Source organism: Lepidothrix coronata, unplaced genomic scaffold (assembly GCF_001604755.1).
Source record: "Lepidothrix coronata isolate B3197 unplaced genomic scaffold, Lepidothrix_coronata-1.0 Scaffold46, whole genome shotgun sequence".
Taxonomy (NCBI): Eukaryota; Metazoa; Chordata; class Aves; order Passeriformes; family Pipridae; genus Lepidothrix; species Lepidothrix coronata.
The window spans coordinates 2,045,374-2,059,143 of NW_016690226.1; the positions used below are offsets into that span (position 1 = coordinate 2,045,374).

Genomic DNA, 13,770 nt, shown 5'->3' on the forward strand with positions numbered 1-13,770 from the left:
TCAGCTGCTGATGAAAGCAATGCTCTCAGTGCTTGTCAGCCTGCAGGCTTAGCACTAAATTAGCTATGCCTGGCTTACACGTGGCCATGCTCCCAAATCATCGTGATGCTAAGCAGTTCATGGAAATTCAGAGACAGATAACTATCCCCGTTGAGCTTTGCAATTCTACAAACCGCTTTCAAACTTCAGGGCTTTAAAGAAGCCCGTGGGAGGATGGATGGATATCTGGATGCTCAAAGCAGTGAAAACTGGACTTAATCATTTGACACTCTCAAACCCTATCAGTGAAAGCCAGGCTTGATAAGCAGGGTGTGCCCAGCAGCCTTTATGAAAGTGACATTCCTTGGGAAGAGCTGAAGTTATGTAGAGAAGCTTTTTTGGTGAAGAATGGCTGAAATCTGTGACAAAATGTGGTAAGGCACATACTGCCCATGAATTCATTAGCACTGAAAGGCTTTGAGAGCTGGAAAGAAAGAACTAAAGGGATTTAGCTGGGCAAGGTGGCTCTGCATGCATGGTGTGGGAACTGAAATACAAAGAATATCTGTCACATGGAAAAACGAGACATGATCGTTTTGCTTTCAACAACGTTTCAGTGCCTTATGGCTGTGGGGTGTTTAGTTTTGGTTTTCCTCTTTTCTTTTTCTGGTTTGTTTTTGGTTAGTTGGTTGGTTGGCTGGTTGGGGGTTTTTTCGGTTTTAGTGTGTTTCAAAGACATCCTAAATGCTTCCCCAAACCTGATGCAGCACCCCTGAGCCCATAAAATTAATTGAAGGTTTAGATCCTTACAAGTGAGATATTCCCATCCTGACAGAGGAATGGGGAAGCAGGGGAAGGAGAGGGACAGGCTTGCCCATCATGTGTCCCTTGCTGCCTGAAGTTCTTGATTCAGTTGAATTGGAGAGGGGAAGTAAACAGACTCGCTCTGCATTTCTACAGAGGTGAAATCATTCATTCCAGCTGCTCACTCTCAGTGAGGCCTGGTGTATGGAAGGTGAGGGCTTCCCAGTCCCACAGCTGTCTGCACACCATTCAAACCCCACAGCCCGTGAGGCTGGCTGTGGGATGTGCCACTCTGATAACTAACTGGGTCGTCTTCTCCTGCACTGAGGTATCTCTCTGGGAGGTGGCGGGGTCTATTTTCCTGCAGCATCTGCTGGGACATTGGGACTCCCAAGCTCAGAGGAAAATTAGCCAGTCCTACAGTGTGATAGCACCTTAGGAGCTGCTGGCTCACGAGACTTTATTAGAAGAAAAGGAACCAGAAACAAGCTGCAGATGTGGCTGGCAGGCCTTTCCATGTGTCAAGCTTGTGAGCCTACCAGGGCCTGGAAACTCATACCTTCCCTTGTGGGGCAGTGCCGGTTGCCTGGGCTGTTCCTTGCGCAGTGTCACTGCCTTTGTGCACATGGCAATCTCAGGCTCAGAGGCATGTCCTTAGAAAGATTCCTGTCCATTTTACGAAGCAGTGTAATTCTGGCTGCAGCTTACCTTGGCAGCCTGACAGTCTCTTGCACCCTTTGTGAAAAAAGACAGGCTGCCTTAATAGCATTACTAATTTGTTGACAGCTTTTGTATTTGATACTGCAGCAGCCAGGAAAGAAAAACATCTTGCTGTAATCTCTCTTACACAGAGTGGGGAGGCTCACCTTCAAAACCAGGATTTTCATTGTCAGGCATAGTCAATGAGGCAAATTACAGATCTAACCCAAATTTGGGAGCTAGTGTCTCCCTTGAGTCACATCCTCCATTTCAGGGCCGTCAAGCAACATCTGAAGTGTTTAGACTCTTAAGAAGCTTTGTGTTTGAGTGCTTGTCTTTCCCACTGCTGAACTTCAGGCTTCTGTCTTGGAATCTGGTTTGTGCTTTTTAGGAAAAAAAATTAAGAGTTGCCCTTGCATGAGCAGAACAGTTTTGTACGTGTCTGTGCAATTGATTGGCTTTAACCACTGCCAGTTGAGAGTGTGGGCTTTCAGAGCAGTTAGCCATAAAAGCAACTCTTAGTGGTTTGGAGGCAGTCCTAGACTACTGCTTCTCTCTGGGCAGACCCAGCTCTATCCTCTGTATAGAGAGGTTTGTAAACTCTTCTGGGGCAACATTTTTCCCACTCCCTGCCCAAACAGCCAAAGCTGTAGGCTTCATGTGCGAGTTGCAGAACCTACTACTGTATTTTAGGGTCGTAGTTAAGGTCTTATAATAGACAGCTCTGTCACTTGACTGAGTATTACAGAGCAGATTGCAGTTTCCCTGTTCCTGTAGTTGTGTAGGATCTGCTAACAGCAGCAGCAGATCTATTGACAGATGCTGCTCAAAGTGCCATGAGAAGCTACTACACTTACAGACCCCACCCTACCCTCATGCAGGATTGCTGCTCTGACAGCTTCTGTCCTTCTGGAAAACCCTATGCTTTGTCTAAAGGTGACTCTACTTCCCCTGCATCCTTTTCTTCCTCCCTGTGAGTAATTGTCTGCCATTTGGCTTTAATTTATTCATCTCCATGTCTCATTATGTTCTTGTGTTTGTCTTTCTCCTTTTTCGAACTTCTCACTTTTTGTGCTCTCACACTGTCTTGATGCTGAAATGTGGTATGTTCCAGCTGGCCTTGCCTTCAAACTGAAAGCGTATATAGTGGGGGGTAAGTTGCATCCTCGGCATGTTCACCTTGCTCTGCCTTTGTGTATGTGCCGTGAGATCCTTCATCCCAACTAACTTCCCTTGTCCACGTGCCAGAGCCCCTCTCTAAGCCTGCGCTGCCTAGCAGGGTTTCTACCAGAGCTGCTGAGGACCGGGGAAGGGTTCATAATTTTGGCTGGGAAGGCTGGAGCCACAGAGCACTTGCGAGAGATGCCGTGGGGTGCTGGTCTGTCCCAGCCTCAGTCCTGTGGCAGTAACACCGCCTTTCTGTCTCCTTTTTGCCCGTCCTTGCCCCCCAAAGGCCCAGGTAACAACGCGTCGGGGCAGTCCCGTGCCATGATCGCAGCCGCGGCCCGTCGCAGGGACTCCAGTCACAACGAGCTCTACTACGAGGAGGCCGACCACGAGCGCAGAGTGAAGAAGCGCCGTGCCAGGTAAAGCCCTTCCCTTGGCGCTGCAAAACTCAGTCGTGTGGGGCTTGCCCAGCCTGACGGGGTGTCCCTGACCCGTGATTAAGGGCTGTAAGTCTGTCACAGTGAAGAAGCTTATGAAACCCACATGCATAAGGGATGGTGACAGCTTGCAGCTGGAATTATCTGAAGAACGTGCATAAAGCTGAGCTCATGTATATAAGGCAGATAAGCTAATGCAATGTCATGGATTAAGGAACAGTCCGGTGCTCGACAAGTCTGTTGTTACTTGCTGCAGGAAATCCCATTATTTTTGCCCATGCCCAGGCTTGTCAGCTCAAGTAATCCAGGGACAGGATCAGTGGAGCACTTGGTGTTGCCCATTCATGGGTGAGGAGAATATTTGTCTTTGCAGACTAATAAAAGAGGCAGCTGGACTGCCCTTTTCAATGAATTCAGGAGGAAAGACTTGACCCAGAAGCGGTTACATTTTATTTTGGAATGTAGTTATATTTTCTGCTAGTCACGCTTAGGCTACAGAGTTGATGCTTTGTTGAGGTGATCCAAGACAGTGTCTCTATTTGCTCTGGAGCCTAATTGCAGTCTGTAGTTAGCATACCTAACAGTTTGAGGCAAGTTGCTTACAGGCAGGCATCCCTTAACTGAGCTATGTTTGGAAGGAATGTGTCATAACTGGAAGGAGCTGGCTTGTTTTGTGTTTTCTTTTGGCAATTTATATTTCATTGGGAAAGTGCTGGCACAATGTGCCCCCTTGACTGCTTCAGTCTGACCTGTGTTCTATAGCTGCTGTCTTTTAGGCTCTCTTCCAGCCTCAGAGCCAAAGGAACTTAAACTTTCCTTTCTGTGGAGTGTAGCATCCTAACTTGGGCACATCTCCTTTGCTTCCGACTTTGGTTAGAACAGCTACTTAGTCAGAGGAAAACCATCAGTCACTAGAAGATCATGCCAGATGTTTCAAGCCAGGAGATTAGAAACTGATTTCCACCCCCCACCTCCCTTAAGTCAAGTTAAAAAGAACGGACAAGGGTCAGGGCTTCTCATGCTGTTCCTCAGATATAGTCTGAGTGCAGTATGCTACACCTCTGCTTGTGATGAGGCAACTGCCCCTGGCTTTAAGATACTTTGGATATTGAGAGCAATGTGAACAGTCGTTGGTGACTTGAGTGGAAATTGAGTGTGAAAGAAGTCCTCTTTGGAGGGGCAAGAGAGTTTTATTGGAGTTTTATTTATCATTTTTTCCTCACTAACTGCAACATAGCCCCTCATTTGTAAGTTAGCCCAGGATGAAGTAACGAGTGTTGTAAGGCATCTGTTCCCTTTTTATGGTGTGGTCTTGGTGTTTACTCACCTGTGCCAACACAGGAATGGTTTGCAGGGGATGTCTCTAGCTGCAGTGTTACAAGTGAAGATGGGGGGATGTTCTCACCCTTGCTGTTCAGTAGAGGGTGCAGGGCAGTCATTCGGCAGCACAAGTTCTGTACCCTGTTGGTGTTAAGAGCAGACTGCAGCTTGTGAGCACAGTGTCTCAGAGTGGTCTGTGGCCTGGGTCATGCTAGTTTATAGCCAGTCTCCTCCTGACTCCCTAAGCTTTGTGCTGCAGTTCTGTGTGCTGGAACTGTTGTATTAAGACATACATTAAACACAAGGGCAGCTGTGTCTTGTTTGAGTCATGCAGCTGATGTTTATGCTGTGTTGGCAGAACCAAGTGCAATGCTCAGGCTTTTAAAATCTTAATCCTGGTTTATGACCCTCAGTTGCTGGATGGCTTAGGCAAGGAAAAAAAAGCTGTTGTCTACCCCTCAGATTGTCAGTAGAGAAGATTTTATGTAAATTGATAGCAGGCAGTGACTCAATGACAGATGGGAATAGGAGCTTGTAAATCCTGACTCCCAGGCTCTGCCTCATCCGCAGACCCATCCTACCTCTCATTATGACTCTTACCGTCCCGACTTTCGTTCTGCAGGCTTGTGGTTGCAGTAGAGGAGGCTTTCACTCACATCAAACGCCTCCAGGCAGAGGAACAGCAGAAAGCTCCAGGAGAAATGATGGACCCCCGAGAAGCAGCCCAGGCAATTTTCCCCTCCATGGCAAGGGCTCTGCAGAAGTACCTTCGCACCACCCGCCAGCAACAGTACCACAGCATGGAGAGCATCTTACAACACTTGTCCTTCTGCATCACCAACAACATGACACCAAAGGTAATGCTTTCTCTAGCACTGGTGCAGGTAGGAGGGAGAAGGGGTGGCACACCTGTGTGTTCACACAGAACAGAAAGTTGTCAAGGGAGGTGACTGGATGTTTTCATAGTTGTTGCCTGTGATACGATCAGTGCATTGTAGGTTGCATCAGATCTTAAAGGGAAGTAATATTTCCTCTGCAACATCTCTCTCTCTTTATCTGAAAATGCCTGTGACATAATTGTTCTCGTATCCAGTTCAGCAAAGGGAGTACTGAAGAAGTGTTTGATATGGTGGCTTTGAGTCATGGGAAGTTCTCCCAGCAGACTCATGGTAGCAGCATGATACAGGTGGCAACCTGAAAAGGCTTTTTTTGTTCGTTTTTCTGTCCCCTGCTGTATTTTGGACTGCTTCTAATTACTGCCTAAATCTCTGTCTCTCTGACAGTGTTTCTAATTCATGGGCTGCTTGGTCAAATGGCAGTTTGCTGCTTCAGGCCCAGATTGTGACTGTTGACTTGCAAACACAGGAAGGGATTGAATGATAAGGGAAACGGGTCACACGATCCCACTCTCCACAACCCACAGTCCTAGGGAAGGATTACTCCTGGGTGTTCACCCAGGTCTTACTATACACTAAGAGCGGAAATGCTGTCAAGAGATGGGCCTTATCATCTTCTCTCTGGGACCCACCTGGGACCTTGCCCAGGTATGCAAGAGAAAGTTCTGCTGCCACGAAGATTGCAAAGGAGACTTTAAAACACAAGCAGCGTCAAACAGTGTTTCACGTTCTGCTTCTGGTTTTGCAGGCTCTGGCTGGAAACATGGAAACCTCTGCTTTCCACCTTAGCTTGGCCTGAAGGAGAGAGCCAGCTATCCTATCTCACTGTCTGGGACTGCAGTTTTGGGATGGGTTATGGGGCTGGTAGGGGAGAAATGACCTCTGCTCTACTAACTGCTGCCAGATGGCTGTGCTGATGGCAGAAATCAGGGCTATAACTTTGCAAGCTTGCTGGGATGCACTGAAAGAGGATCTCCTGATGTTTTTGTCTACTACCGGGGTCTGAAAATCTGGGAGGGACTGGGGAGAAGATGTCTTCTGAAGTGTGAAAACTGGAACAATTTTCAGCATGGCAAGCCTGTGCTCGTGGAGCCATACTTGGGGATGGGAAAAGAGCAGAGCAAGTTGTGGGGCCGGTGCTAACGTGTGTCCCGCTCTTGGCAGGCATTCCTGGAGCGTTACCTCAACCCGGGCCCAACCCTCCAGTATGACAGGGATCGCTGGTTCTCCAAGCAGTGGACGCTCGTCAGCGAGGAAGCGGTCACAAGCGGGTTACAAGACGGCATCGTGTTTGTCCTCAAGTGCTTGGACTTCAGCCTTGTTGTTAATGTGAAAAAAATCCCCTTCATCAAACTCTCAGAAGAGTTCATAGACCCTAAATCTCATAAATTTGTCCTCCGCTTACAGTCTGAGACTTCAGTCTAAGGGATTTGGAGGGTGGGTTGTTTGGAGATTTTTTTTTTTTTCAATATTGTGCTTTTGGGTTTAATTTCCCCAATGCTGACTGAAACTGGCAGATGATGGACCAGTAATATTTGACCATCTGCACTTTATTTGGAAAGGGGAGGGGGGAGTTGGGATATCTTATCTAGAAAGAAGTATCTTAAGAGGCAACAGGGTGACTTGGCTCAGTTAGCTCAGCCTTGGAGACAGAACAGATTTTTTTCTTTTCCCCCCTCTTTCCAGGCATACTGTAAATCTCACGCTCTCTCTTTTTCTGCACAACTGCAATGTCAGTATTTTTGTTGGAGTGCTGCCTTACGCCGTGTGCACGCCTGCTCTGTTGTGTCTCTTCTTTTGCTACCTGTGGCTGTTCCTGAGAGGGTGTTGCTCACCTCTCTGATATAGAAACCTACTGACACGGGGGTGCAGCAGCCCCTGTTCACTTGGGGAGGAGGCAATATCAAAGGGCAGGTGTGTGAGAGTACTTCTATTCTCTTTTATTCTTTTTCTCTTCTCCATGTGCCTCTTCTGTCAGTGCCAGACCTGTGTGAACATAGTGGGGTGGTTTCACTCCCTGTGAAGTTTCTTGTCTTGAACTGGATCAGCCCATCTTTCAGCTTTTTGAATTTTTATTACTTTTTTTTATCAGTGCTTGTTAGTGAAATTGTTTTGTGTGGCACGGCTCCCTGTTTTCTCTCACCTGCTTCCCTCTCTTTGTCGGGCACTCCCAAGTCTCCCTGTTTCTATCCCCGTCTGTCTGGCTTTCTGAATGTGTTTCCCCAGGCACTGCCACTTCCTTTTGCACCTGCAAGGGCATATTTGCACTGGGGCAGGGGTCAGTGAATAGCTGGCTCCTCCTCAGATAAATCACAGACCCTCCCTATATCTGACAGCCTCTTTGAGGGGAAGGGGGTGCAGGCAGGAATGTGCCCTTCCCTCTTGAGCCAGTTTCAAGTGTGTCTGGAGAAAAGACCAGCAAAAGCACTTCCCTCCTTAAGGAGAGGAGCCAGGGATGGGCTGACCCCTGCCATGTTCACTTGCTTTGGAAAATTGTTGTGCTCTGGAAACACTGCAGTGAGTCCTTCCCCACCTTACACCTTCAGCTGTAGCTAAGAAATACCAAACAATGTTCTGAATGTTGAAAATCTGCCTGCCTTTCTTGGCCTTGCTGTGCTGTGGGAGTTTCTGCTCAGTGCTAGGATCTGCTCCTGAGAGAGTTTTGTTTGGAAGGCTGCCTTTGGCCACCAGTGCAGCTTTCATGTGTGAATTCAGTGTCACCTGAGTTTTATGGGGTTCTAGAAAGTTTGTTTTTAACAGTGACCTAAATCGGTGTCTGAAGTCTAATTGCCAGCATGGGGGCATCGCATCCATGTTCAGGTAACACAGCTGCTAGGCTGGCAGTGACCTGCCTTCAGTCAGGTCCCCCTGAGATCCATGTGAATGTAAATGTTCATTCTGCTCAGTCTTTTGCCATGCAAATATCCCTTATCGGGCCGGATCTGACCTGCCCTCTGGAACCAGGGCCTTCTTCCTTATGTTAGCCAGTGCCTTTCATTGCCAGACTGCAGTCTTCTGAGGAAGGCTGTAACAGCCCCACCTGTCCCCTTGCCTTTCCCAGGCCTTTCCTGGGCTCCTCCAGGAGCTCCTGGGGTTGCCTCCATGCTCCCACCAGGGTGAGGTGGCCAAGCAAAGAGTAGAGCTCGTGGCCCAGCAGGTGTGGGCTGACTGGTGCCCACCACGAGCTGGTGGGAGGGAGCCGTCACCTTAAGCAGAGACACTGGGGACAGGGCAGGAGGGTCCATCCTCTTCAGCAGCAATGGAGATGCATGTCCAACAGCACCTGTGGATAGTCCTCTTGGGATCAAGGGAGCACCCTGGGGAGCAAGGGTCCAAAGTGATGATTCCCTATCCAAGTGACCCCTGCAGTTTTCTTCACCTTTCTTACAAGTGTGTGGTAGTCTCCTGGATCCTTTTTTCTCCCTGTCATGTGCCAGATGTGGTTATGAAGAAACTAGATGGCATGATACATGATGGGATTAGGCCCTTTGCCCTTAAAGGGTGGGAAGTAGGTAGACTTTTCTCTAAACCCGGTGTTTGGGTTTCTTTGTAGATCAAGCTTTCTGGTAGTCTATATGGGGACTCCTTTATTGCCTGTGGCCTTTGCAGCATTTTACTTTGAAAAAATAGGTGGGTTTATTCCTTTAAAAAAAAAATGAGAGCATAAAGTATCTTACACTTGGCTCTCCTAAAGATACCTGCACCTGGCTTTTATGATGTGCATAACCAGTAGGGTGGGAGAGACTGGGAGTAGCTTGGGAGACTGTGGAGCACTTAATGCCTGTGTGGAGGCTACTGCCTGTGGCTGAATTGGCTCATTTCTGTGAAGCCAGAACAAGAACCACCTTGCCAGGGGCTTGGGTGTGCCGTGTATGTGAGAGCACCTTGTCACAGGCACATCTGCAAAACTTTCTTACTTTCCCAGGATTTCCTTCTCCTTTTCCCTGCCCCACGGGGGGCGGGGGGGGTGTATCTGACAGTATCTGCTCAGGAAACTCATGTCTTAATTTTGTTAAATCCTTTAACACATGGAGAACCAGACAGAAGCGGTTTGTGCTCACTCTGGGTCTGCTTCCTCATCTCCGTGCTGTAGTTCCATGCTGCCTTTTCTGCCTGCTGCCGAAAAGGACACTGTCAGTGGGGGCCAACTCCTACATTAAATGTTCTTCCCTATGTCAGCAGCGTGAATGTTTTGCCGGATGAAATCTGAAGGAAAGGACTTGGCCTCTCAAACAGTCTCTTTAGAGATGCAACCTGCTTAGAGGTGAGGACAGACTAAAAGGGGAATCATGACTCCTGCATTTTCCCTGTTCTGGTATTTTTAATGAGATTTTTTAAGGTCTCTCTTGTTCCCCTCTCCATGCAAAATCAGGGGACCACTGTCATATCTACCTCACTGGGGTGTTGTGAGGCTAAACTCAACTTGCTGTCAAGTGCTTTGAGATCCACAGGTGAATCTGTGGCATCTATAGGAATTCAAGTTCTTTAAAAAAATACTGAGCGGTGAGAGCAGACTGGTTTGTTTAACTGTGTTTAAAGCCAGCTAATGAGTAAGAGTCGAGTCATAGGGAATGAAGCTCTGGTCCAATTCCTGCAGCCTTTGCTTCTGCCGAGCTTGCCAAGAGCTGAGCATAAATACAACTTGTAGGGTTTGTCAGCCAAGTGGAGGCTGTTTCTCCGAATGCCTCTCCTGTCCTGTACTGTCTCCTTGCACATATTTTCCCTCCTCTCTCCCAGTCTGGATATTTTTACCTGGCTGGGAATTGTGGGGGGATTTTTTAGAATTCAAGTGTTTTTTTAAGACAACCCTATTTGTGACAAAGTGGACAGTGTCCCCCTCAGAGGAGATCCTTGCACTGGACATCCTTCCCTGGAAGCTGAACCATTCAATAGGGTGCTGTGTTGTCTAACCAGGGGTGGTGGTGCCCCACTCCTCCCTTCCATGTTGGCATGGTTCCTGTGATTCTCAAGTATGCTGCTTGAATACTTTTAAGGCTTTGGTTTTTTAGCTCTCAGATTTGTTACAGCCTAAATCCAAGGCCATGCTGAGATCTTGCAAAACCAGATGCAGCTCAGACTTTCAAGCGTTCCAGAGCAGATGGAAATGGCTGTGGGTTTCCACAAAGGCTGGCTTTCTCTTTCATGGCTAAAAAGTGAAAGATTTGGATTTCTTGCAGCTAATCAGACCGTAGGGGCAGATATTAGACCCCTACTACTTTGCCAGTCTTGTAAATAGGCATGGGCAAAGGTTTTAGCACATCCGTTGGCCTCTCATTGCCATGTGGCTTCAGCCATCCATATGTAGGCTCTGTGGGGCTGCCCCAGTTCTCAGACTCCTTTCCCACTCCTGGGAGACAAGCAGACAGCACTCTTGGAAGTATAAGTGTTGTAGGACTCCCCTCCATAGTGTACCAGCCCTTGACCAAGCTCTTGTAATCAGCTTGGGGAGGTTTGCTGTTACCAGTTTTCACCCTGCAGAGGGGAGACATTGCCATCCACGCCCCCCTGTAGGCAGCAGGGTAGCTGAGGAGAGATGCACTGGGCATGAAAAGCTGGTATGATGCAGCTTGATCACAGAGCAAAGTCACCTCCTGCTTCAGGGGTTGCCCTGGTGCCTTCAAGAGCAATGTCACCCCCAAAGGAGGGTACTGGAGAGAAAGGCAGATCTGATTTCAGCCTCTGCCAGCTATTTCTCTGACTTCTGCCGCTAAAATTTTTTTCTGCCACCAAAGCGAGTCTCTTCAGCTTCCGTCCTCACTTCTGTGCATTTTTTTCCCCCAAAAGTTCCTTAGTGAGGCACAAGTATCTGCTGGAAAGGGAGGTGCTGAGGCTGCAGTTTAGAGCTTGGGGGCAGCTCACAGTAAGGCTCAAGTTTGGGGAGATCTGAACAAATACTGTCCCTCATAGAACCTCCTAACCTTTTCCTTTGGAATGGAGATATCTGTGCAAAACCTTGGGAATGTGCTGTATGTCAAAAGGTGAAGGGAAGGAGTTTCTGGAGCTGACTCTGCCCCACATAATTAGCTTTGAAAAGTCTTGTTTGCGATGTGCTCATTTCCAGCACTTGCTGCTGAAGAAACTGGAAAGATCCATAACTTGCTAAACATGGAAACCTATTGAAACCCATTTCATCTTGCTTACCAAAATGTGTAGATCTGCCCTTTTTCAAAGGTAGGCCAAAAGTCTTGCAGTCTTTTGCAAAATTGCTGTAGTCTGATCCCAGACTGGCTCCTCAGTTGTGCTCAGTTCTGCCCAGCCGTATGAGAGCTGTTCACAAGACGTGTGTGCAGGTGTCTGTTTTCTCATTCAGCTTGTGTGTGTGTCTTATGTGCTTTTTCCCTTCTAGATGTGTGCATTATACATGTCTCAAGCCTCAGGCCAGGCTTGGTGGTTTAGTGTTTAAACTGTGTTAAGAAGGAAGTGCTCTTGGAATTGAGCTGATTTTATAAAACAAACAAACAAAAAAAAAAGGTAAACCCCCAAATTTCTCTTCTAAAAGAGATGGCTTTGGGCCATGACGTCTCCTACAGGAGTGTGCGTCCTCCTGTGCTCAGGCTGCTGCCTCCAATAGAGGATGACCAAAAGTTGCCATTTCTGACAACTGTGACCGGTGTGGATCGCTTCGGGGTGCTCCGGAGCCAGGTCCTCGCCGCCCCAGCGGTACAGCTGGTGTTATCCCAGCTGGTGTTATCCGCCCATCTGCGTCCCTCTGAGAGACTGCATTTTTTTATCCCTATAGCACACAGAAGCCCTGCAGGCAGCAGGCAGCCAGCCCTGGGTGTGCTCTGCCCAGAGAGGGAATCCCTCCTTCCCTCTGGCTGCTTCCTGGGCACCTCTCACCAGCACCTAAGGATGCTTGGGGCCATCTCCTGTGTGCGCAGTGGGGAGATGCTGTGGCTCGCTACCTGCACAGGCATGACTGTGAAGGAATCTTACACTCTTCTGTGCCTGTTTCTTTGATTCAGCATTATTGTGTCTTGGGGAAGGGGGTGGGGGTGAATGCCCTTCCCTCACCCTCCTTTATCACTGTGTAATACTTTTTCTACACACACTGTATAGTAAGAAGGGTTTTGCCAAGGTTTTCTAATTAATAGACACTAACCAGCATTTCTTTCTTTTTTTCCTCTTCTTTGCACATGTAACTTTAACTGCAATGGTACATGGTCTTTCTGTTCTTTTCTAATTGTGGACTTAAATAAGCAAATTCCTGGTGTCTGTGACATTAATGCACTGTGGGTCTAGCCTTGTAAATTGTTCTGTTCCAAGCTGGGTTCTCTTAAGTTATAGCTGGATGGGGTTTTGTTGTTTTTTAAACTGAAACATAAAACCGTTTTACACTTTGCATATTTTGTACAGTAAAATTCTGGAAATAAACTGAAACCAGATTTGATTGTCCTACTCCTTTCTCTTATCCTTTCAGACGAAAAGCTCTTCTGGTCTTCAAGCATTCCTTAGCTGTGGCTAGGAGGGGCCCTGCAAACATGTGGTTTAGCCTTTTTGAGGCTGTCTTTTTGTCACCCTCGTCCTAGGCCTTTCTGATCTGCCGCACCACAGTAAAATGCAAACTCATTTATCACTCCTGAAGGAAGACTGGTAGGTGACTGCTTTGAACACCTGAAATCTCAAATGATGGGGAGCAAATGCAGCTGGGGAGGGGGGCATGATTAGAGTGGGAACAGGTTTTTCTGCCTCCTGTGTTCTCATAGTTTGCACACAAATTATGAAGTGCAGGATTCATTACCGAGTTCCTTATTTGGCTTTGGTGAGAAGAAGGAGTGGCAAGAGGTAGAAAAGCCAGTGCTCCTTGTTGGTGTGGATGCAAGACTGTGCTCTTCTAAAAAAAGGTGTAGGGATCTCGCCTCAATAGCATCTCTGGGTGCGGCTTTCCCCACCGTCAGTTTCAATACGCTTCATGCCAAGAGCTGGGAAAGACCAAGCAACTGTGCCCAAGGAAATTTAGGAGCAGCTTTCTTGCGTAGACATCCTTTGGTACCCACTCTTCGAGCAAGCCCCCTTTAAGGCAGAGTACCTTGCCTCACAGCTGTGCCCTGCCCAGCAGATCTTGGTGTCTTCAGCTACTGGAAAAATCCACAGGATGCTGCTGTGCAGTGAAAAAGAGTGCAGCAGTTGTGGAAATAAGCAGCACTCACAAACACACTTGTGGAGAGAAACAGCCACATTCTCTGCCTGGAGGGAGTAGAATATATTTGGGCTACAGAGAGCTGAACTGAGGCCTGGGAGGAAGCAGGAAGGGTGGGATGGGGCTGTGTTCTGTTCTGCCTCCTGTCCTCCCTTGATCTCTGCTTTTGATCTGTCCCCCTCATCCTGCTGATGCTTTGGCAGTGCCCAGCCCTGGATTGTTTGGAGGGCAGCTCCCGGAGATGGGCAGGGAAAGGAAATGGCATTGCTGCTGCCCTGCAGAGCCTACAGTGGGGGTGCAACCATTGCTCGTCCCCACCTGCCCCCCA

The 13,770-nt window shown here is 48.0% G+C and overlaps 1 protein-coding gene across 6 annotated transcripts in view; it reads left to right on the plus strand.

The window, feature by feature from the left end:
- The window catches only part of VANGL1 (VANGL planar cell polarity protein 1), a 48,243-nt gene extending 35,536 nt beyond the window's left edge, over positions 1 to 12,707 (plus strand). For all 6 annotated transcript variants that reach the window (XM_017814830.1, XM_017814832.1, XM_017814829.1 and 3 more), the window contains exons 6-8: positions 2,936 to 3,068; positions 5,029 to 5,263; positions 6,467 to 12,707. In XM_017814830.1, coding sequence (XP_017670319.1) covers positions 2,936 to 3,068; positions 5,029 to 5,263; positions 6,467 to 6,727 — 629 coding nt within the window. In that variant the 3' untranslated portion in view covers positions 6,728 to 12,707. The remainder of the gene's footprint in view (positions 1 to 2,935; positions 3,069 to 5,028; positions 5,264 to 6,466) is intronic.
- The last annotated feature ends 1,063 nt before the right edge of the window (positions 12,708 to 13,770 follow it).